This window comes from Talpa occidentalis, unplaced genomic scaffold (genome assembly GCF_014898055.3).
Source record: "Talpa occidentalis isolate TD23 unplaced genomic scaffold, MPIMG_talOcc4v2.1 talOcc4.13, whole genome shotgun sequence".
Lineage (NCBI taxonomy): Eukaryota > Metazoa > Chordata > Mammalia > Eulipotyphla > Talpidae > Talpa > Talpa occidentalis.
The window spans coordinates 62452853-62478706 of record NW_023601322.1 but is presented as its reverse complement, the minus strand read 5'-3'; the positions used below and the strand labels follow the sequence as shown (position 1 = coordinate 62478706).

At 37.4% G+C, this 25854-nt stretch overlaps 1 protein-coding gene across 2 annotated transcripts in view; it reads right to left on the bottom strand.

Moving 5' to 3' along the window:
• LARS1 (leucyl-tRNA synthetase 1) overlaps positions 1 to 25854 on the bottom strand; it is a 63735-nt gene that overhangs the window by 15936 nt on the left and 21945 nt on the right. For both annotated transcript variants that reach the window (XM_037509011.1, XM_054694282.1), the window contains exons 11-27: positions 23425 to 23512; positions 23270 to 23346; positions 19704 to 19757; positions 18822 to 18962; positions 17202 to 17279; positions 15491 to 15576; positions 15329 to 15394; positions 15153 to 15235; positions 14060 to 14198; positions 13510 to 13722; positions 11274 to 11331; positions 8589 to 8652; positions 5808 to 5991; positions 4624 to 4714; positions 2728 to 2868; positions 1556 to 1696; positions 668 to 778 (exon numbers count right to left, since the gene is read on the bottom strand). In XM_037509011.1, the coding sequence (XP_037364908.1) occupies positions 668 to 778; positions 1556 to 1696; positions 2728 to 2868; positions 4624 to 4714; positions 5808 to 5991; positions 8589 to 8652; positions 11274 to 11331; positions 13510 to 13722; positions 14060 to 14198; positions 15153 to 15235; positions 15329 to 15394; positions 15491 to 15576; positions 17202 to 17279; positions 18822 to 18962; positions 19704 to 19757; positions 23270 to 23346; positions 23425 to 23512 (1815 nt within the window). The remainder of the gene's footprint in view (positions 1 to 667; positions 779 to 1555; positions 1697 to 2727; positions 2869 to 4623; positions 4715 to 5807; positions 5992 to 8588; positions 8653 to 11273; positions 11332 to 13509; positions 13723 to 14059; positions 14199 to 15152; positions 15236 to 15328; positions 15395 to 15490; positions 15577 to 17201; positions 17280 to 18821; positions 18963 to 19703; positions 19758 to 23269; positions 23347 to 23424; positions 23513 to 25854) is intronic.

The following is a 25854-nucleotide window of genomic DNA, read 5'->3' as shown; positions in this document are numbered from 1 at the left end:
AAGTACACTGCTGAGGGGAGCAGCGGGCCGCAGGAGAGGTCTGCGCGCCATGTGGGACCCTCCTCCGGTGGCTGGGGAGCAGCCGGGGATCGAACCGGCGCCGCGGAGGCTGCGGGCAGGTTCGCAACCCAGCGCTCAACCGCTGCGCCACCGGGGAGGCCCTCCTCTGCCTGTTTTGCTCCCCACTCTGTCTCTGGTGAATCCTCTCAAATACACACACACACACACACACACACACCCGCGCCTCTGTCCTACAACCCAGCTCTTGTATGCATAATAAAATAAATCTTAAAAAAAAAAGTCAAGCTTCATATTTTTTTCAAACATGATGAGCTTAAGATTTCATGATTTCCAATATTGAATATAAATAATAATCCAAATGGCAAACTCAGTCCTCTTACTTCTTAATTTTAACCATATCTATGAAAAAGTTTCTTACACTTTTTAATTCCATACAACTAGATGCAGTGTATTTTCTGCAAGTTTCAGACATAATGAAAAAATAGTACCTTTTTCCCTCAGCATTTATATAGGAGTCATCAGGGATAAGAAGGACAATCCATGCCTGAAGGTAAGACGAACCTGCAAGCACTACCAACATCCTTAAAACAAAATCAAGTAGGCAAAACCCAACAATGTTAGGAGGAAGGTCTCCTAAGAAGATCACCTCAAAGTGCCTGCGTAAAACTGACAGGGTGATGTGCTGCCAAGATGGATAGTTCTTCGCCACATAGATGGTACAGTGCGAAGGTCTCTGAGGGGGCTGCTTGTCAGTCTTCTGTGGAGAAGAAGAAATTTCATCACTCTCCTAGAAGCCAAAAATGAAAAGAACCCTCCCCAATTGACACCACTATGCCACTAATGTAAAAAGGCATGCCGCTACACCTCCAGTTGACGATGGCCTAACACGTTTTAATGAAAGTTGTCTTAATTTTCATCACTGTTAAATGTCTTTGACCAGTAACTTTTAAGGAATGATCTTGAAAAAAAAAAATGACTACCAGAAATTATGCTCCTGAAACAAACCAGGAGGAAAAAGGAAAATATTGGATGACATCACCTATAGGAGGAACATGGGAAACCAAACAAAGGGTCAAAAAAAAGACCAAACTTGCAGACAACAACAGATCTGAGGCTTACAGCAGGGGAGGAAGGGGATCAAAACGGGAGGGATGAGTACCAGGGACCATGGTGATGTTCACAGGTGATGTGGTGGTGGGAGATTTATGGGGACTACACCTGAGGGGAGAAATGAAATGCTGTACAAAATGAACAATGATGTAAGAAAATTAAAAAGTTAATACAAAATTAAAAAACTCAGCATAAAGGGGAAGAGAGTTAGAGAGCAAAGTGTGGAGGGGGCACGCTGGACTATGATAGAGGACTATGAACCTTGGTGGTAGGTGTGGTGGGGTAACAACACCTAAAGGGTAAGATCCTACACCTCTACGTCACACACAGTGTTGTAAACCAATGTTTCCTCAATTGAAAAAAAATCTTTAATTGTAAAAATAAAATTCAGCATGTGTAATGAAATTTAAAAAAAACAACTAACCTTCCCTTTAGCTGGCATCATATAGCTCTTGAGTCGCAGTCTAAGGTCATGTGCAACTTCCATGAGATACTGAGAGGAACGAATCAAGGCTTCATCCACAGGACCAGCCACAGGCCATGAGGCATTCATAAGTGAGTCAGGCTTTAACCAAAAAAAAAGACCCACAAAGGTTCAATGAGATTAGACAACACATCTATTTTATGGCTTTTGATTACACTTTCATACCAGGCTACCATCTGTAATTAAGTGCTCAGAGTTCAAACCTGACTACACATAATACACTTCCATAGCCCCTGATCTAATGTTCCCTAGAATTCAAGCTGTGAAGTCTGACTCTACATTCTTAATTAGCATCCATTTGTACTGTATATTAATACCCACACACATATGCTCACTTTCAAAGAAAATTATGTAATGCTAATTTGCCTAAATTGAATCATTTTAGATAAAATATGCACACTCTCAGTTTTTATCCTATTAATACATCCAGTATTGAAAGTATTGCTTTTCGGTATATATATCATGGGCACATTTTTGCATTGTTCATGCACTGAAAAATACAACAGAGCCTGGCTAATAAGGCTGGAAAGGAGTTATTAAACCACCCAATCTGTTTATCTGCAAGCCTGGAAGAAATAATTGAATTTATCTTCACAGTAAGAATACTAATATAATATCCCTGAATATGCAGCCTTATATATGCCAGAAATTTCACAATAAACAAGGATATTTATGCAAATATACACTTCTATCTTTGTTTCTAAGCAGCTCATAGCAGTTATTTATATCTTTCTCAATATTTTCACCTTTTAACAAACTGTTGGAAAAACAGTATTAGTTATACATGTATTCAAATGTATTATAACATTTGAACATATTCAAATGTATTATAACACTGCCTAACAGGAAGTAGATGATAAACAACCTGCACAGTCACATGTTTTTAAAATAAAATACACTGTGTGCATATAAACAGACACATATATGATGTATCTGTGTAAACAGGAGTTAGCTTCCAGTATAATCTGTGGCAATAATTAGAAGGAATCTAGTATTCTTCTTGAAATACTCATTTTCAGTCCTTTTACTTAACTTACCACATACTGTAATTTAAACATTTTCTTAGTAAGACCAAAATCAAGCCCACCTACATCACAAATGTATAAAGGTACCTTTCCCAGAAGTGTCCAGATGTGTTCACACAAATGTGGACAGAATGGAGCCAAGAGAAGAGTCTGCACCTCGATGAACCGGAACACAAGGTCTCTGTGCATCCCTTCAATGGCCAATTCACGATACTTATCTTTCGAAGCCTGTAAAATTTAAAATTATTCGCTCTTTCTCTCTCTGTACTTCTTTAAAATTAAAGGAAGAAAAATTCAGCTATCTCTGTCTAATGCATTTTTAAGTTTTTAGTCTTTTAAAATTCCATAATGAATTTCTATAATGGTTGTGACTTATTTTTAGTAACGTCTCAGTAAAATTATATCCATCCTTGTCTAAAGGATACATACTTTTGTATTATGATTCACAAAGAAGTTTTGTGAGGACTGAAATAATTGTTTTTATTTTCATTGATAAACCACAAACCTAACATTTGTAATGTACACTGTGATTATATATAGATTTTAAGAGATTATTAACAGTATACACTGAAACAAAAAGCTCAGTGGCATAAACTAACACAAACCCTATAAAGAAATGAAACAGGGAATGCTGTTTCACTCCACACAGTAAGAGCTCTGTCAAGAAATGGAGAAAATGAGGAGGTCCCGTTTGAGTGCTATCATCTAACAACATGCTTCAAGCGGGAATATGAACAATATATTTTATAAATCTCTCAGTAACGGAAAATAACTCTCAGTTGCCTTCAGAATTGAATGACAAATTGGTGGGCAATACAATACAAAAATTTTTCCTTCAAAATTCCACTGAAGGGGTCTGTCACACCCTAAACTAGGTTATACACACACAAGTACATCTCACATTTCGTCTTTTGTTATATGTAATTACATACATATATGTAATTATTTCACTAACAAACTTCTTTCCCTGCACCCTGTTAACTCTAGCATAATAATAGGGACTGTGATTATTTTACTTGCCTCTTGTTCACCTATGTTATTTCCTGGTAGTTATAAAGGGTAGAGTAAATTCTTTTTTTTTTTTTTTTTCCTCAGTGCTCAGGTGTGAGAAATGACTAGCGCTTTCTCCTTGGAGTTCCTTGGAGTGAGCGCTATGTGGGACCCTCCTCCAGTGGCCGGGGAGCAGCTGGGGATCGAACCAGCACCGTGGAGGCTGGCAGCGTAGCTTCACAACCCAGCGCTCAACCGCTGCGCCAGCAGGGAGGCCCGAGTAAATTCATTTTTAAATGAATAAGAGCGCAAAATGAATAAATAGAGAAATATATAAAGCACTAACTGTACTGAAGACACTCTGTTTAAGAAGACACTGTAGCAAACATGAAAGTAGAACATTTAAACTGTGTACTAAGGGTTAAAGCTCTGAGAGGAATATAGGATAAAATATTGAGTATCAAAAAAGGCTCTGAACACTATATATTGCTATGCTTAGCACTTATCTTTATTTAAACCACATCTCTAAAAGCCAAGTTACATAAATCCCAATGTGATAGTTTATAAAACTGAGTAAAGTTACATTTTTAACCTAAGCATATGAACTACCAAACTTGAGGAAATACTGACACCTTGTGGAAAACTTCAGAAAATGTTTTATTACTTTTTAAACTAATAGCAATATGCTATATAATTCTGCCTTTATTTTTTATCAATATTTTCCTTGAAAGTATATTTGACTTTCAGATTTAATCTCTTTAATGCTTATAGCATAACCAAAAACAAAACTTATATTGATCGACATAATAGGAAAACTACCCAAGAAAATGATTTAAAAGTAATACAAAATAATTGAAGAATTCAAAACTTTCTTGGTAAGATTTTTCAGTCTCCACTTTAAAATGAGCTATTCTGTTACAGCAGGAAAGGAGAAAGGTAAATGCACATCATATTCACACTGACATACTTTACAGCTACTAAAGAATAGCCTACCTGAAACTCAAAAAACCCTGTTTTCAAAGCTTCTTTAAACATCATCTTTTCATAGTTTTGATCTGTTTTTATAATTCCTGCATTCATCTCACTATTGAATAGGAGAAAAAAAGGTTATTGAATTTAAAAGCAAGTATGTATAGGTATAAAAAAACTGCTACATGTACCACCCAACAGCAAAACGAGAGCAATCCCTAAGATATTCAAAAGGGCTCAACCACACCACATCTCGTGTTTCTTAAAGCTGACTACTGCAGTGCAACCCCTACCGTCTATCCTCTCTTAAGTATTGTCGTTGCCACTACTCAGGGATCCTGTTTACAATAATAACACAGCCAATAAGTGTTTGTTTAAAATTTCCTTGATGGAAACTTTGCAATTAAGCCTAAAATGCAATACAAAAATCATTTAAGCTTGTAGTGAGGTTTAATTGAAACCTCATCTGAAACAATAGATACAAATTGTTGTTTATTTTTTAATTATCTCACATGACCTCAGGCCATTCAACATATGGCCGAATGTAGCCCCAACTTATCTCACCTCCCGTTTCTATTCTCCACATACTTCAAATTTGATCTATCATACTCTTCTCATGGTTTTCCCTCTCCCTGCAAAAATCCTCTTTATTTTTTAGGAAACCCAGAACTCATACATCACCTCTTCTGAAGTCCCTCCATCCCTATTATTATACTTATTAATTGGTTGGATAAGTGTTTTGTTGTTTGTTTTTTTCCTGCTATACCAACAGGAAGGATTAAACATCTTTTCAAGGGTGAAAAAAAAAAATGACAATTCTCCATTTCTTTTAATCTATTTTTCCATGTACCATTCCACCCTACTCTAAAGCAAGACTACACCATAAAATTGTTGTGAGGCTTCAGAGATAGAAACAAATGTGTATCACAGTAGCTTCAAGGCATTTCATGAAAAACTTAAATTTTTCAAAGTCTCAATTTCTTTAACTATAAAACAGTTAAAATATCTTTACTTTTAAAGGTTACTATGAGGTCAAAATCAGTTAATGGATACAGAGTACTTATCATAGTACCTGGCACAAATAAACTTTCAATGAATAGTTGCTACTATTATAATCTAATTTATTGAAGGAGGGGAGTAAGAAAACTTAAAAATGCACCAGTACTAAGCAACTCCAAAGTACATAGTGGTTGGGATCCATAGATTACCTGGCAAAAACTCTATCATTGAAGGTACTGGCAGGGCCACTTCTTAGGCTGTCCCAGTTGGCCACCATTTCTTTCACCCACTCCACCCAGGTGTACAGACGGAGAATACCTGCATCAGCCATGGCTTCCACAAAGTTTGCATCCTCAACAGTATCACCAGCATCAGCCAGAGCTAAACGCATTCCTGGAAGAAAAAAGTGAATCAAAGATTTTATTTTTTTTTTTTTTTTTTTTTTTTTTTTTTTTTTTTAATTTTTCTAGAGGCATGTCTTATTTATTTATTTATTTATTTATTATTTGTTTGTTTTGTTTATACATGCACTGGGTACAGTTAGAAGCGCGGGAGGGTGAGAGAATTCACCAGAGCCAGAGCGGGGAGCAGAGCAGGCAGAAGGACCGAAGTACACTGCTGAGGGGAGCAGCGGGCGGCAGGAGAGGTCTGCACACCATGTGGGACCCTCCTCTGGTGGCCGGGGAGCAGCCGGGGATCGAACCGGCGCCGCAGAGGCCGCGGGCAGCTTCGCAACCCAGCGCTCAATCGCCGCGCCACCGGGGAGGCCCCGAATCAAAGATTTTAAAATGCGGTTACTAAATATCAACTATGTGTCCCGTTGGATACACTGCAAAGCCTATATATAACTTATGAAATAACAAATCCTTTAAAGGACTGCCATGGATGAGCAGCAAAAATAAATCCTACCAAAAGTAGGAGCCCTAACAATGTTGTTAAAATACTTGAACCATCTGTATGGCTTTGCATACACTTAGCTTCAATATGTGGTCCTTTTCAGGCATGTTAAGTTAATGAGATAAAGTGATCTTTAATGAGGAAGAAAAGAATAAACTAGGAAAAGATACCTTATACCAACATTTCAGCCTCATTTACAGGTGGCAAAATATTACAATATTTTAATGCATGAGAATACAAACTGTGCCCTATGTACAAATAAGCATTTAATTTCTTAGCCCCCAAGGTACATTTTTCAAAGTTTTCTACAAAATTTTACTTGGAAATATTTTTTAACTTTTTTTGAATAATTTATCACTAAAGAGAAGCTGCAAAAGACAGTTAAAAGAATAAACAGATACCCTTTATTCAGCTTCTCTAATATTAACAACTTACATAACCATAGTTTCTAAACCAGAAGTCGACATTAGTATAATTCTATTAACTACAGATCTGATTCAAATGTCACTGTCAATATCCTTATTTGACATCCTTTTTTAGGATATTCATCTGATAGATCTGAACACCAGAATCTGTTCCAGAATCCAATCCAGAACCAAGATTGCATTTAATTATTCTTTCTCCTTGGTCTCTTCAACTCTGTGGCAGTCTCTCAAGTATTATATTTTGTAACACTGACATTTTGACTGAGTACTAGTCAGGAACTTAATAGAGTTTCCTTCAAGAGGGTTTGTCTGATGTTTCCTCATGCTTTGTATGAGGTTATGAATCTTCAGCAAGAACATCACAGAGTGCTGCAGTGTATTTTTCTCAGGCATCACTATCAGGGAGGTACATGACACTGGTATGACTGATGGGTGGTGTTGCAAACAGTCACTTGTCAAATTTCTCTACTGTAAAGTTACTATTTTCCCCTTTGATTAAGAAATAAATAAGGGGGGCTTCCCCGGTGGCGCAGCAGTTGAGCGCTGGGTTGCAAAGCTGCCCGCAGCCTCTGCAGTACCAGTTCGATCCCCGGCGGCCAGCGAGGGTCCCATGGCATGCAGACCTCTCCTGCCACCCGCTGCTCCCCTCAGCAGTGTACTTCGGTCCTTCTGCCTGCTCTGCTCCCCGCTCTGGCTCTGGTGAATTCTCTCACCCTCCCGCGCTTCTGACTGTACCCAGTGCTTGTATAAATAAATAAATAAATAAATCTTTTTTTAAAAAAATAAATAAATTGGTTTACTTATCTTAAAAAAAAAAAAAAAGAAAGAAAGAAATAAGGGGCCTCCCTGGTGGCGCAGGAGTTAAAGTCTCAGTGCTATCAAGCTATCACCAGTCACTGCAAAATGAGTTCGATCCCTGCTAGGGAGCTGACCCACATGGAGCAGCAGACCTCTCCTGTCTCGCCCGCTGCTCCCCTCAGCAGCGTATTTCAGTAGATCTGCCTGTTCTGCTTCCCACTCTTGTCTCTGGTGAATCCTCTCACAGTCCCCCTACCCCACATTTGGCCTACAACCCAGTTCTTGTATGCATAAATGTAAATAGATCTTTTAAAAAATAAATTAATAATTGGTTGGTTTTTTTTTTTTTAAGATTTATTTTATTTATACAAGAGCTGGGGTACAGGCCAGATGCATGGAAGGGTGAGAGAATTCACCAGAGACAGAGCGAGGAACAGAACGGGCAGATTGACGAAATACACTACTGAAGGGAGCAGCGGGGGAGACAGGAGCGGTCTGCGGCGCCATGTGGATTCTCACTGGCTGGCCAGGATCGAACCCACACTGCAGAGGCTGTGAACAGCTTCACAGTGCGGTGCTCAACCGCCTGTGCCACCAGGGAGGCCCAATAATTTGTTATTTCTTGTTCAAGGCTAATGTACACATAAAGTACTTTCTGAATTGCTAATCTACACCTCCTTATAAGAAGGTGTAATAACCACAAAATACTCCTTAATAACCACAGTATTTATGTACACAAATAAAACACAAGTATGTTAAATTGGTAAAAGCAAAAATAAAAAGCAATAAAAACAATCTTAAATTGCCTTGTGCTATCTGAGGAGAATCAGACCCTGGTACGACAGCATTAATTAAAAAAAGCTTACTCACCGTCTGCTGAAAATTTGTCAATAGCTTGGGTCAAAGTGAGGAAGTTGCCTGTGGATTTTGACATCTGAAACAGAAAGCCAATGAGTAGGCATTAGTAAGACTATGTATAAATAAAATAAACTAAAGCAAACAAATTTAATCAAAATAGACTGGCCAGGGCCTCCCCAGGTGGAGCAGCGGTTGAGCGCTGGGCTGCGAAGCTGCCCGCAGCCTCTGCAGCACCGGTTTGATCCCCGGCCACCGGCTAGGATCCCACATGGAGCAAGAGAAATCTCCTGCCGTGCCCACTGCTCCCCTCAGCAGTGTATTTCGTCAGTCTGCCTGTTCTGTTACCCGCTCTGGCTCTGGTGAATTCTCTCACCCTCCCATGCGTCTGACTGTACCCAGTGCTTGTATAAATAAATAAATAAATCTTTAAAAAAAAAAAAAATAGACTGGCCATAATCAGATAAAAACTAAAAGGACAGAAATGTGGAAAGAAAAAGTACATTATACTAATTTTACAAAGGGGAACACTGAAGTCCAGTCAATACAGTGACTTGTCCAGCCCACTCAAATGGTCGCACCAGTGCTAGGACAGGATCTCCAGTCTGATACTTAGCCCATTGCTCACTGCAATAAATAGCCTTAGGATGTAGAATGACTCCACTGTAACTCTGGGACATGTCAGTTGGTCATCAAGAAGAGTTTCATAGCAATTAGTCATTCAGAAATGGGACAGACCCCCTTATGAGGTCAGAGTTAGGGTATTAAGGAACTTCCTGTCTGTAGGGTCACAATAATTGGTCGCTCAAATTATGTTCTGCCTGAGGAAAGACCATCTAAGGAGACACTACACAGATCCTAACAATCTTGATAATTTTAAATTCTTTTTGTCTTTACCATGACTTTGCAGATCAAAGAAAGGAGGCTTTGTACCAATTTTGCACTACATGGTAATGAATTACCCTATTCTAATAAAATCTTTATGGTGTATAGTACAACAATGTTGAGACCAAAGAAAACATCACATTATAGCAAGATTTGTATTTATGTATAAGTAAAAATATATATATGGTTCTGCTTTGAATTACAAACAAAGGAGGCTGATGATCAAAGGGCCTTGTAACCTAATACAATCTATAAAACAGCCCATTCTGCTGAACTATTTTCAGCCTACTCTATAGATTATCTTAAATGAATGTTTTTATTCCCTTTCAATCTTAGGGCACTGGCTAAAAATGTTTCGTATTGCAATTCTTATCTTCTGCCTATTTGTTTAAATTTGTAACAATTTTCACTATGACATATTTATAACAAGAATACTCTTTTAGGGCCTCCCGGGTGGCAAAAGGGGTTAAGACTCATTACTATGAAGCTATCGGCAGCCACTACAACAGGAGTTCTATCCCCGACCAGGGAGCTGACCCACATGGAACAGCAGACCTCTCCTGTCTCACCCGCTGCTCCCCTCAGCAGTGTATGTCAATAGATCTGCCTGTTCTGCTTCCCACTCTGTCTCTGGTGAATCCTCTCACCCACCCCACCCCCATACCTCTTGTATGCATAAAATAAATATTTTAAAAAATGCTCTTTTACTATTACTATTTCACTGGTTGTAGCAAAATTTACAGTTGTAATAAATCCAATTTGTAACAATTACTATTAATGAAAAATAAATAATATTGTGACAAGATTTTTTTTTTTTAAGATTTATTTATTTATACAAGAATGGGGTTACAGGCCCTTAGCCCGAGAAGGTGAGGGAATTCACCACAGACAGAGCTGGAGGGGTTCCCTCTTCTAATATGCACGAAGGCCTGACAGGGGTGACAGCTTTGTCAAGAAGTTTACATAACCTTCTATTGAGGACATTGATTAATCAGACAAATATTTAACAGATAAGAAGTCATTAGTATTAACAATAGTAGAAGGGGCCTCCCTGGTGGCGCATGCAGTTGAGCGCAGCGCTGTGAGTCTGTCCACAGCTTCGGCAGAGCTGGTTCAATCCCAGCCCACTTCGATCCCTGCCCGCCGCAGAGCAACCCACATGGAGCAGCAGACCTCTCCTGTCTCGCTCGCTGCTCCCCTCAGCAGTGTATTTCAGTTTGCCTGCTTTGTTCCCTGCTCTGTCTCTGGTGAATCCTCTCACCCTCCCGCACATCTGGCCTGTACCCAGGTTCCTGTATAAATAAATCAATCTTTAAAAATAGAAAAAAATCAATAGTGGAAGAAGTAGCAGTATAGAAGGAGACATTATACTGCCTGAGAACAGGCATTAAATAACACATATGAATCCTACAAACTCCAGATTTCATAGCATAAAACAAACAAATAATACCCTACCAAACTACTTTCTCAGCGTAAAGAGAAAGAATCCAGAGTCACAGTGCTAGGGTCTTTATATTTCCCATCCTCGTCTGTGTCTGATTCTCTCTCTCTCTGGTCATAATTTATGAGCCCCTTAGTCATTCTAATTACAAAGTTGTAACAAATAAGCTTCCCCCATCCTCATCTCTCTCCTCAATTAATACTACCTATTTTGCTCACTCAAATTTAAAGATAAAACTACTAATTTATGCTGTTAGTCCTAAACATTCTAAATCAAAGATTTTTAACTCCCTGAAATTTTCTTTTTTTTTTTAAAGAACAACTTCCTAAATCTGAAAAACTTTCTGCAGAATTTTAAACTTTCAGAGGGCTTACCTTCTCAGAATTGAGGAGGAGATGTCCATTTGCTCTTACAGCTACAGGCCATTTGTCACTTTACAGGTAAATGTTCATAGACAGAAAATAAAATTTAAAGATTACAACTTAGACTTAAAATTTTAAGGTAAATGCTAAAAGATTGAGAAAATTGTACTAAGCCAACTGCACAAGGATGTTTACTGAGTCTTGTTCACAACATGAAGCAAAAGAAAATCAAAGTGCCCATTAGTGAGGGACTAATTACATAAACTATGCTACAGGGGCCTCGCTGGTGTACAGGGGTTAAGTCTCAATGCTATCAAGCTACTGCCAGCCACTGCAGGATGAGTTCAATCCCAGGCCAGGGAGCTGACCCACATGGCGCAGCAGACCTCTCCTGCCTTGCCCGCTGCTCCCCTCAGCAGTGTATTTCAGTAGATCTGCCTGTTCTGCTCCCCACCCTGTCTCCAGTGAATCCTCTCACCCCCATACCACTTACCCCTCACACCACAGTTCTTGTATGCATAATAAAATAAATCTTTAAAAAATAAAATAAAAATAAACTATGTTACAGGCATACAATGAAATGTAACTATTTTACAAATACAGGCAGTGCCATAAATATGAATATTAAATGATCCTGGAAATATTAATATATGAAAAGTGTAAAAATGAGACACAGAATAGTGTTCAAAGGGTGGTATCTTTGTATATGTAAAAAATAAGAATAAATAGCTGATGCTGGTATATGCTACATCTGTTTTCCAGAAAAAATCATTAGTAGCAGTGATAAGCTTTGTGAAATATACTGATGTGGGGGAAAGCATGAACGTTTCCTTTAACTCTTTACATTTATGAACACTTTGAATTTTCAAATTATGTACATATCATTCATTCACTTGACAATTAGATAGTGTGAGGCACAGCTGTTGAGAATAAAAATTCCAGAGCCAGACTGCAAAGGTTGCATCCTGGTTCTGCCAATGCTAGGATAACACTGGGAGAGTTATTTAAGTTCTCAGTAAGTTTCCATATGTGGAAAATGAGGACATTACAGAATTTCGTTGAGAAGTTGTAGTGAAAATTAAATGAGCTACTAAAAGTGACCAGAACAGTGCCTCACATAAGCACTTCATTTTTTATTTTATTATTAATTTTTTCTTACATCATTGTTGTCCCCGTAGTTCTGCTACTTTGTCACCCATGAACCATCACCATAGTCCTTTGTGCTCTTTCCTCTAGTTTTTGAGTCACCCTTGCTCCCCATCCCTTTCTGTATGGCTCAGGTCTATGGTCAGCTTGCTAGTTTTGACTTTTTCTTAACCCTTTCCTTGGTTTCTCTACATTCCACATAAAATCGAGGCCATCCGATACTTTTATCTTTTTCCTTTCAACTTATTTCAGCTAGGAAAATCCCTTCCAGCTCTATCCATGTTCATGCAAATGAGATGAGTTTGTCTTTTTTGATCACTGAGTAGTATTCCATCTTATAAATATACCACAACTTTTTATTCATTTACCTATTTGGAGCATTTGAATTGTTTCTCTAACTTGGTTATTACAAATAGGCATAAGCACGTCATCTTATTACTTACCAATAAGTTCTGAAAATCTAATACATCTCAAAACTTGATGTGAAGGGGTAAGGACACAACTATATTATTGTCCAGTACTTCTGAAATACCAAATTTCTCTAAAACTACATTTTAAACAATAGAGAAAAATAACTGGCTGACAAGAACATTAGGTTAATTTTACTTTTCTACTTCAAAATCTTCCTTATTCTTGGGGGGAAAAAAGCAACCTCATTCTAAATTTAAGAACTCACATGAGGCACACAGGTATTAAAAATGCCTTACACCCAAAACATTGCTTCCAGTTAATGGTGTAACTTTGGGCCTCTCAGCTCCCAAGGACTGTTTCCTCCCATTTCTAATGTTCTTGGCTCTAGCTGAAGTTACCTTTATCCCTACATCTAACAGTTCAAATGAGTCGCATAACTGGACAAGTGAATTACAGAGAGATCATGAATGCACCTAATGAGAGGCTTTGGTAGCCTAAGGAAGGTACAAGGATTTCTAGATATAACAGAAAGAAGCAGGTATACTCTCTTTCAAAGTATATTTAGTATAAGAAAAAGGATATAATTGCCATATCTAAATACATCCTCCACAATAATGTCCTATATGTACTTGAGGCCCTAAGATAGTCTTAATCATCAATAAATTGAGTATACATCTTTATTAGCACCCACCTTTGTTCTGGCCACATAGCCACATGATTATATAGGTAATATGAAAGATGATTTGGAACAAGATCCTTGCCAGAGACTCGAAGATCTACAGGATACCAGAATTCAAATTCCTTCTTTAACTGATCTAATTTTTCCTTTGGGATCTGAGTCTTAGGAAATGGGGCTTTCTTGAAGAAAATATAATCCCAAACTTCTTTGGTCATCTGTTGTGGTCTATATTAAAAATAAAACAAATTAACAACCACAAAATAAATATATAATTTGTTTGAAAGACTCAGTATTTTAGCGTAACTATGAATTATGAATTCGCCTTTTAACCTAGCTAGAGTAACAAATGAGGATAACAGACTCCTATAAGAATGAAGATTGGATAATAATAACAATAGAGGAGGGGCTATTTGTTACTTTTTCTCAGTTCAACAGCAAAAAACAAATTCATGACAATGGGCTGTTCAATGAAATTTTACAAAAAATAAATAATTTTCAGTACATAAATCAAAACATCACATCTCTTGCTAACAAACTATACTTCCTTTATCCATTTACTAACCTGATGCCCAGAGGAGACTCTGCCTGTCCACGCAAGTGACCCCCCTGCAACAAGTGTGCAACTGTGTAAAATGCCATATAGATTGTGGAATCAGAGAGCGACTCAATCAGCCACTGATCATCCCAAGGTAAACGAGTACCTGCAAGACAAAAAGAAAATTAGTACATGAGGAACCTAAGAGACACTTCATCTACAGAATCCATATTTCCAACAACAGTTGTAGGGCCTCCCTGGTGGCGCAAGCAGTTAAGCATCAGCACTATGAAGCAGTCCCCAGCCACTGCGCACAAACTGGAACCCCAGCCAGGGAGCAACCCACATGGCGCAGCAGATCTCTCTTGTCTCACCCACTGTTCCCCTCAGCAGTGTATTTCAGTCAATCCACCTGTTCTGTTTCCCACTCTGCCTCTGGTGAATCCTCTCACCGCCCCCCCCATGCCTCTGGACTACACCCCAACTCTTGTATGCATAAGTAAAATAAATCTTAAAAAAAAAAAAAGAAGAGTTGTACACAAAGCTACTTATTTAGGAAGTTCTTAAATTTATTTGAGTAACAAAAATAAGATGGCAGATAAAAAACAAAACAGTTGAGGCACTGATATCTTTCCATAAAAAAGACACACCAGAGCCTCCCAGGTGGCACATGGGGTTAAGATGCAACCTGTGGCTAAGTGTAGCCACTGCAGCATGAGTTCTATCCCCAGCCAGGAAGCTACCCACATGGCGCAGCAGACCTCTCCTGACTCACCCGCTGCTCCCCTCAGCAGTGTATTTCAGTGGGTCTGCCTGTTCTGTTTCCCATTCTATCTCTGGTGAATCTTCTCACCCCCCGCACCTCTGGCCTGTAGCCCAGTTCTTGTATGCATAAATAAATGAATCTTTAAAAAAAAAAAAGTCACACCATAAAAGCTATGTGGGCATACATCTACCACCAGATAGACAGTAGGGAAACACACCCTTGTTTCCTCACCCTCTAAATAAAACATCCACTTCTAATTCAGAAAACACCACAAGCCAGGGAAAAGAGATCAAAGTATAATTTGCTATGTAACTGACAAAGTCATTCAAACAAAAAAATTTGAAGTTTGCTTACCTAAACCATAAGTTCTTGAGCAAGCATGCTCCTGCAGCCAACCTAAAGTAGCTTCAAAATTCCTCCGGGTCTCTTCACAGAATCTGTAGAGAATAAAAGATAAAATATCTCTCTTCCCTCTGTCGCTCACGTTTCATATCTCCTTTCCCTTTCCTCATTACTTTCTCCCATCTTACGTTTCCAGGTCTTTCAAACACTGGAATGTCTGCGTTCTCCAGTTCTCTTCTCCATAGTCCAAGTACCTGGAGTGGACAAATTGATTTTTTTTTAAAAATGAAAGCCAAAAAAATAAGCAAAGTGACTGAAAAAATTCCTTCTTGCTATAAAGAGAGACTAACCACTGGTCACACAGGGCCACAACACATTCATCTGCAGACCTGGACATAACTTGTTTCTCTGGTTCCATGTAAATAAATGCATCTCTCTAAAGGAAAGTAAATAAAAATATGTCAGTTAGACTATCAAGTAAATCTCTATTCCTGAAGGATAATAAAAGCAACCCCACATTGTCTGCCTTCTGTCTTTCCAGGGTAGAGCTATCTGCCTTTCTTTCTATATTACACTTGCTTTTGAAACCACATGCAGCACCATCAAATGGATCACCTTCCCTAGATACAGCTTCCTTTTCAGTGGAACATGAAAGATGTTTATAAAGTTTCCACTCACACACAAACACAAAAAGAAGATATAAAAAATACCCAGAAACAGGGGCCTCCCTGGTGGCACAACGGGTTAAGCATCAGCACTATGAAGCAATCTGCAGCTACTGCAGCACGAGATCAATCCTCGGCCAGGGAGCTACCCACAAGGCACAGCAGACCTCTCCTGACTCACCTGCTGCTCCCCTCAGCAGTGTATTTCAGTCAGTCTGCCTGTTCTGCTCCCCACTCTGTCTCTGGTGAATCCTCTCACCCCCTCCCCCACACTTCTGGCCTACACGCCAGTTCTTATATGCATAAATAATCTTTAAAAAATAAAGATTAAATTAAATTTAAAAAGAAAAAATGATAGTAACACCAAGGAAAATCAAAAGATGTTGGGAAAAAAATGCACACTGTTTATATGGCTGTTTAGATCAGCCATGTCTCAAAAATTTAACCATTGAATATATTGTAAATAACAGTAAAAGAAAACATGTTAAATATAACTTTACTGCAAAGATGAGAGGTGGGGAAGTGTACACTAATGTGGTGAGATTAGAAAAGAAGACACAAGGCAGGAGGAAAGAGTTCACCCCTAAGGAAACCAGTGGCTGATGCTACAAACTGGAAATTGAAATAAAAATTACCCTACAAGCACAGGATGAGAAGGAAACTGCTGTCTTTTAATTTTAATAAGCCTTACAGGCAACTGTCTCTCTGAAGTATGGATAAATATAACTGTCAAAAATGTAAATTTGTTTTAAAATTTAAGTAGTTAAGTAGTTCAATAGAAGAAAGTTACAAAAATAGAGGAGAAAAAGACATGAAAGTAAAAAGCAAAGCACTACAGAAAAAGAAGTGTAACTACCAGTATCTCAAATAGTCACTCCCAAAAAGTTCTCTGTAAGTGCCTGGTACATGCCAGCTTCAGAATACTACCTTCACCAACATCACAAGCTAAATGAGAGCTAAACAGGTCTCCTATTTTCAAGCATAAAAGTTTATGGTATCTTTAATATAGCTCCAGGTTCTTCTAGAGAACTCACTGCTAACTAATGCTGTAGAGTATATTAAAAGTTCTATAACAGGGCCTCCCCGGTGGCGCAGCGGTTGAGCGCTGGGTTGCGAAGCTGCCCGCAGCCTCTGCAGTGCCGGTTTGATCCCTGGCTGCTCCCCGGCCACCGGAGGAGGGTCCCACATGGCGCGCAGACCTCTCCTACCGCCCGCTGCTCCCCTAAGCAGTGTACTTCAGTCCTTCTGCCTGGCCTGCTCCCCGCTCTGGCTCTGGTGAATTCTCTCACCCTCCCGTGGTTCTGACTACCCAGTGCTTGTATAAATAAATAAATAAATCCTAAAAAAATAAAATGAAAGTTCTATAACACCCTACAGAAGTGAGCTTATCACTTACAGTGTCAATCATCTTTTTCTGAATAGTCTTCTTCACCTCTTGAACCTTCTGTCCTTTAAATTCATTCACCAACATTACCTAAATGAAAGAGAAGTGGGCAAAATCACAAGCAAAACAATTAAAATTTGCTTTGGGTTTCCCTTAAATTTTCTGTCCACAAAACTAAGATATTTTTAGTGGGAAGTTAATCACTTACAACCATGACCATCAACCAATGGTTGATGCCAAACCATTGGCATAGCTTTACAACAAATACTTCTAACTTCCTTGTCTTTCCTTTAGTAAAACCAGGGTAACTAACATGAACATGATTAGGAAAGGAAAACCCTCTTCCTTCCCATGTATCAGGTTTCCACAAGCACAGAATTCCACCACACTAACTCACCTCGTTCCCGAAGGCTTTGGGAGAAGGACTAAGGCTAGGTAACCCAGCCCTATTGATTCAGGCTCCTCTTTTGAATTCCACCTTTGCCAGCAAGCATTCTGATCATGTGAAAACTTGGCTCTTAGAGGAAGGCCTACTAGTTTTCCACACTGCCTTTTACTTAGTAGAGGAACTTAATTCTAGGGCAAAGTATTGCCCATTGTTGTCACAGATCTAAGCCATAACCCCCTTCAGCCGGTATCCTGACCTCCATCTATCTGACTCCTGGGTCTCTCTCAAATAGCTTCTGTCTTAAATGGAAAAGACAATTTCGACCTTCCAACCCTCTAACATACTAGTATGCTTCATATCTAGTTAGTTCATCATGAAGTTATACTTAACAATCACTATGATGCAGTGATTAAGAGTAGAAATCCTAGAGCCAAGTTGTCACTGGCTGGCTGGCTGGAGGATCTTGGCTAAATTAATTAATCTCTTAGTGACTCAATCTCTTTTATCTATAAACAGAAATAACAGTGCCTACTTCACAAGGATATTCTGAGATTTAAACAAGTTAATATATCAGTACTACATGTATTCATTTTATCACCCATAATGTAAATTCATTTTTAAAAAGACATATAATCAGTTTTTAATTTATCTAGAAAAATAAGAACAAACATAAAAATAAAGAACATTCTCACTTATGTCCTGAAAAAATCTTCATTTCAACTTCAGCTATTTAAATAAAGTGGCTGAATATTTACTTTCTCTGGCCTAGTCTTTCCATGGAAATATAAGCCACATTAACATATGCACAATTAAGGAGAAAAGAGAGATTCAAAAACTGTTTGGAGTGTTCATATGGCATTTAATAGGTATTAACAAGTAAATTAATGAATTGAATGAAACTGTTTATTTTTAAATACGAACTCATTACTTAAAAGAGCAAAAAAAGGGACCAGGTACTATCCATGCAATAAAACTGTGCAGTTTATTGCATGGCAATATGATCTTTAAATATAGTCTCAAGAAATTAATTCCTTAGATAAGATTCTAGAAGACACAAAAACGTAAATGCTATTAGACTAAAGAATAGCTTTAAAAGAAATGTGGAAATAGAAGATGACAATCTCACATTAATCTCCCTCAAATCAGTATAAAGCTGCAACTATAAAGAATTTTTCAATATTTTTTTCTGACTCATTAAAAGAATCACAGAGTACAAGAGTAAATCAAATAAAAAAGTTACTTACACCATCATAAAACCCTTTTAGATATAACTTCTCCTTTGCTTCTGCAAGTTTTTCTCGATCATTCTGGCTCTGAACTTTCAACTCATCACAAATGGTTACAGCAGAAAGATTTCCCAAGCCTGGGATTTCAATGACTGGCACCTGCAAAGCACAGCAATGTCAGGAACTTGTACTGCACACAAAAACTGCCCCTGAGACAGAATCCTTTGCTTCTGCTGTCCAGGGAGTCATTTTAGTTTTATTTATCATTGTGGCAGTATCACACAATGACTAACATCCAGATGTGAATTATCTTCCTACTCTCACATGAACCACCCAAACTCTGTGCACCAATCCCCACGTTATTGCACTATACACACACCTTCCCCAGCTCTCAACCCTCCACTGGCATATAATTAACTAAATAACACTGAAATTAGCAAAATGACATAAACAATTAAATTTAGAAATGGTATTGCTTTTGGTTTGTAATAAGTCATCTGGATTCTTCGTGCAAGTTATTTGCTACTAATTTAAATGTTTTCCTTCTGCAGGCATAAAAATGAAAACATGAACAATCATGAATGATAGGGCAAAATCCTATCTTCAGAAACCTGGAAATTGACCAGCTTAGAAAAATAAGTTATTAGATATTTGGTGATGCTAAAATGTTATTTGTTTGTCCCAGGATTATAGATGCTAACAAAATGCTTATTGATAGTTTTTCTCTCTCTCTTCTCTGACACAGCTGATATTAAGTGAAAGTAAGCAAACTCTTAAGCAAACCTCCCTCTTATTTTCATACCCCACCAAGTACTTAATTTTGTTACAAGGACAATGTTAGTTCCTTTAGTCTCTGATAAAGAGATGGGTGAAAATATTCTGAATCATCAGTGTACTCACCGGCTCAAACGGCAAGACCATGTCATCCCTAATTCCATACTTTGCTCGTAAGGCCTACAAAAAAATTTGTAAGATGACACTATGATTAGGTATAATTAACCATTAAGGAGCAACCTCCAAATTTTTTGTAAATTACTATTCACATAATAAACTATTATTACTTTTAAATTTTACCAAATTATCTTTTTGTAAACTATTTTTTACATATAAACTATTATTAGTTATTTTTAAATTTTCCCAAATATCATGAGGACCTACGACTTTCAAAAACTCAACAGTTTAGGGCCTCCCCGGTGGCACAGCGGTTGAGTGCTGGGTTGCATTGCGAAGCTGCCCACAGCCTCTACAATGCCGGTTCGATCCCCGGCTGTCGGGAGAGGGTCCCACATGGCTCACAGACCTCTCCTGCCACCCATTGCTCCCCTCAGCAGTGTACTTCGGTCCTTCTGCCTGCTCTGCTCTCCCCTCTGGCTCTGGTGAATTCTCTCACCTTCCCGTGCTTCTGACTGTACCCAGTGCTTGTATAAATAAATAAATAAATAAATCTTTAAAAAAAAAAAAACTCAACAGTTTAAGCAAGAGTGAATGGCTTAAATGATGAACTATACAGCCAAGGGCCTCCCTGGTGGCAAAAGGGGTTAAGCGTCAGCACTATAAAGCAGTCCGCAGCCATTGCAGCAAGTTAGATCCCTGGCCAGGGAGCTACCCACATGGCACAGCAGACCACTCCTAACTCGCCTGCTGTTCCCCTCAGCAGTGTATTTCAGTCGATTTGCCTGTTCTGTTCCCCACTCTGTCTCTAGTGAATCCTCCCACACACACACCCCGCCAACACTTCTGTCCTATACCCCAGTTCTTGTATGCATAAATAAATCTTTAAAAAAAAAAGAAAAAGAAAAAAAGAGAAACCATACAGCCAAAAACAAAAATTCACATACACACACAGCACTTTTTGCAAACTCCAAGTTGCAATGATAATGTGAGTATCAGCACTTTTTCAAGTTTTGTGAAATTCACTTCAGCAACACATTAAAAAAATCACATTATTCTATCAATAAATGCAGACATTTGAGAAAATCCAACACACATTCATGATAAAACTAAGTAAACTAGAATAGCAGCAGACTTTAGCTTAATGAAGACTATCAACAAGAAACTTACAGTTAACATCATATTTAATATCTAACTCAATTCTTTCCCACTAAGATCAGGTGTAAATCAACTGCACTCCTATGTAACAACAATAACAAAGTGAAATTGGAAATTAAAAATGGATTATTATTCACATTAACACCCCTATGATGTAATACTTAGGTTCATAACTACACACACAAACACACACACACACACAATCTATGAGGAAAACTATAAAACTCTGGTGAACAGGACCAAAGAACTAAATAAATGGAGAGATAATCCATGGTCATGGATTAGAAGATTCAGTATTGTTAAGATGTCAATTCTTCCCTACTATGTATTCAACTATACATTCAATGCAATTCCAATCGAAATCCCAGGAAGAATCTTAAATGCTTAAGTGAAAAAAAGCCAAGCTGAAAAAACTATGTACTGTTTGAGTACAACAATATGACATTTTGGGAAACATAAAACTATGGAGATAATAAAAAAATCAACAGTTACCAGGGAGGGAGAGATGAATAGGACTTTTAAGATGAACAGGGGATTTCTTTTTTTTTGAAATATTTAAAATTTTTATTATGTTAAAATAGACATAGCATAGAATTTAGCATCTCAACCATTTTTAAATATACAGTTCAGTAATGTTAAGTACATCCAAATTGTGCCATTAGTCTCCAGAATTCTTTTCATCTTACAAAATTAAAACTCTATACTCATTAAACAATTCCTCATTCTCTGTCCCACTCAGCTCCTGACAACCATTCTGCCTCTTGTCTATATCAATTTGACTGATGTATGTACCTCAAATGATTGGAGGCATAATGGTATATATCTTTTTGTGTTTGTGAGTGTAATAGACTCAGGGTTCATTTATGTTGTCGGATATGTAATAATTATTATCCTTTAAACAACAGAACAATATTCCAATGTATCCAAGTTATACTACCTTTTTATAGATTCATCTCCTGATTGAAATTTGGGCTGCACCACCTTGTTGCCATTGTGAAGAATACTGCTATAAACATGGGTGTAGTGTACAAATAGCAAGATGCTGCTTTCAATGCAGTTGGTTATATATCTAAGGGTATCACTGCTGGACTATATCGTAGTTCTATTATTAATTTTTTGACAACTTCCATACATTTTCCATTGTGACACATTGTTTTATATTTCCACCAATTTTTCACATTTTTGCCAACACTTGTTATATTAGCCATTCTAATGGGTGGGAGGTGATATTTCACTGTGGCTTTAATTTGTATTTCCCTAATATTTAGTGATGTTGACTATTTTCTTTATGAAATTACTGACTCTTTGTGTATCTTGTTTGGAGAAATGATTATTTAAGTTTTATGTCTTTTTTTAATGGAGTTTTGTTGAATTTTAGAAGCTCTTAATCTATTTTGAATATCTAAAACTTATTAGGTTATATATAAATAATTAAGTGAGAAATAGAACTTTTAAAATTATTAGGCAAATCAGAACATCTTAAAAAAGTGATTTTTTTTCTTGTGTACTTTACAACATAAAGCTGATGCCATATTTAAAGAGTAATTTAAATACTGAATTCATTTTAAAATCAAATTAAAATTTTAGCATATTTTGTATTTTGGAAAATATTGATCTGAATATTTAAATAAATATTACCTACGAAGAAAAGAATTTCTTAGGATAACCAAATAAAAGAAACAATTGGACATTTGCCATAGGTGTTTATGATAGACCACTGGAGCATTCTGAGGATCTAGAAGCATGCTTTCTCAGCTGTTGCTGGCTACAGGGACCTGTATTCAACACCTGGAACCAATTTCTGGTTCACTTACCACAACTTTCAGGAAATTGCTATCCTGGCCTACTCCATTTCAGCATTTTAGTAAATTTCTTCACCTCAACCACCTTACCTAATGTTCAAACACTTTTATGATAAAGAGGATGCCTGATTCAAGTTGGATGAACAGGGGATTTTTAAAGCAGTGAAAAAACTCTAATATTATAAGGATGACTATGTCATTACACATTTGTCCAAGACCACAGAAAGTACAGGCCCAAGAGTGAACTTTAAGGCATGTTATGGACTTTGAGAGATTATGATTTGTATTATAAGGTTCACCCTTGGTATAAAATGTACCATTGTGGTGAGTGATGCTGATAATGGGGAAAGCTATGCAAGTACAGATCATGAAGTAAATGGAATATCTCTGCACCTTCCTTCCAAATTTATTATAAACGTAAGACTGCTCCAAAAAGATAAAACTTTAAAAAAAATAGATGAAATATTATATTTAAAATTCAAAGAAGAGAAAAATATATGAATTTTAAGAAGCAGCTGAGAGATAGCTTTTTAGCCTAATCCCATACTTAGTTAAATGGTTCCTAACCAATGACATGATAAAGAGGAAATAAGAACATGAAACTCAGATACTCACCTGCTTTTTCTTCAAATCTCTAAGGGCAGCAAAATCATCAGGAGAATCAGAAGGAACACTTGTGACCACACCAGTGCCTTAGAAAAGAAAGTATAGAATTAACCAATGCACCAAAATGTGACTACTGAAGTACTTCTAGAAAGAAAGAACTCTACCTTTATCCTCCTTGATGGTGAGCATTGGGAGAATATAGATGATCTTGTAAGATGTTAGAGGTGCAGAAAGCGAAGCACCAAGAATTTCCTGTATATGAAACAGATCAGCATAAAAGGTGAAGAAACTTATTTTAACCATTAAAATTTAAAACAATCCTAATATTTTTAAGTCCACAAAAGTCTGTAATCAAAAATATATCAAGTAAAACAAAACTCATTATTTTATACCTCCTAGACTAAAAATAATCATAAATAATTACAATTGCCAAATCTGGTAGGGTTGTGAGGAAATTAATACAGTAATATACTGTTGTGACATTGTACTCCTAGACAACATAGGAATTCAGAGTAAGAGCCACGCAAATGTTCACAAGTTCAATCTTAAAAATTTTTATCAAAGGAAAAAAATTGTTTTTGCTTTGAGAAGACAGCACAATGCTTATTAACTATACTGTAAAACCTGGAAACAAAGAAAACTTTAAATGAGAGAAAAGTTATTTGATATGAGACATGGACAAGACAATACTGTATATAAAAGGATCTTCTCTTTAAAAAAAAATTAGGAGATTATATAATATTGGGCCTATTTTCTCATTTGCCAATAAACAACTTATAGCCATTCGTTCCACCTAGGAACACGCATTTCAAGTCCACACAGTTCCCACTTATCCCCCTTTGTTCATACGGCTGAGTTGCTTTTATGAAATTTATAGTCATGTAGCTGAAGACTCAATATTTTAATAGTCTTAAAGGCTGAAAGCTACTTATTAATTTATACCACCCATTTTCCTCCATAATCTGCTCAAATCAAAATAGGAAAAAGCTGAATTAGGAAAAGGGAAAAAACTATGTCATTAGTACAGACTTCTCAGGCAGAACTACAACACCAGGAACTAATGAGATGTGGCAACACTACTTCCAAGAGAAAAAGGAAATAATCAAATATCCATTACAGAGAATATTAACTAAATTGTAGTACAGCCACACAAAATATTATATATCTATAAAAATATGAACAAAGAAGGTGTTTTATACTGCTAAATTATCAAGATATAGTTGTGTAAGAAAGAAAGCATGTGCAGGACAATGTGACAAAGTATACATACTACCATCTGTATGTGAAAAAGAGGGAGAAAGAATATATACACGAAAAATTCAGTCATGTAAATTCTCCATATATATATTATTAAACCTTATCTTTTTCTCCTAAATAAAAATATCTACACATGTATGGGCTGGTGTATACACATGTATTGGCTTGGGTGGATATTAAGTACTTGTAGAAGGATACAAAAGACAGTGAGTTTACTGAAAACCTGTGCAGGGCCTCCCCTAGTGGCGCAGCAGTTGAGGGCTGGGCTGTGAGGCTGCCCGCAGCCTCTGCAGCGCCGTTTCGTTCCCCAGGTGCCAGTGAGGGTCCCACCAAAAAAAAAAAAAAAAAAACTGTGCAAGGGGGAACTGAATGACTAGAGATATCTTTTATATCTTTTTGTCTTTTGTTTGAGTGTAATGAACGTTTAACAATCCAGGCAAAAAGTAATTTTACAAAATAAGAAAGCAAAAATTCAATGCAAAAGAATTGGGAGGTACTCTACTCAAATTTTTCTTTCAAATAGTTATTAAGATACCAAAGATCAGCATAAACAAAGGGGAGTAAAACACATTCAGAAACTGTAATAAATTGTAAGGGTAAGAGCTATGTAACTGTCCAGAATCAGTTTACATGAACCAAGACTTGCTTCTCAGAAAAAAAGCAGCTACAATTCTACAGAGAAACACAGGTATAATCATATTCAAAAAGTAATACAATATATGATGCAAAAAAAAAAAAATATATATATATATATATGATGCAGCTATTAAATCTGTTGAGGAGAACTATTTGATACTATGAGCTGAAATACAAGATTAGAAAATGATATTTTAGGGCATCCCCTGGTGGTTCAGCAGTTGAGTGCTGGGCTACGAAGCTGCCCGCAGCCTCTGCAGTGCCAGTTCGATCCCCGGCCGCCAGCGAGGATCCCACATGGTGCGCAGACCTCTCCTGCTGCGCCCGCTGCTCCCCTAAGCAGTGTATTTCATCAGTCTGCCTGTTCTGTTCCCTGCTCTGGCTTTGGTGAATTCTCTCACCCTCCCGTGCTTCTGACTGTACCCAGTGTTTGTATAAATAAATAAATAAATCTTCAAAAAAAAAAAGAAAGAAAATGATATTTTAGTGATACAGTGACATAATGAATATTGCAACCAAAACAAATAACAAAAACCTGCTCCTAATACACAGCAAATATGAATTTCACAGACTTAACACTGAGGAAGAGAACCCAGATGTAAAAGACTACCCTGTATAACTCCTTTACGTAAAGTTGAAGAACAGTACCTAATCCTTGGTGAGTGACTAAGTTAGAGCAAGTGTTATGTTGCAGGAAAAGG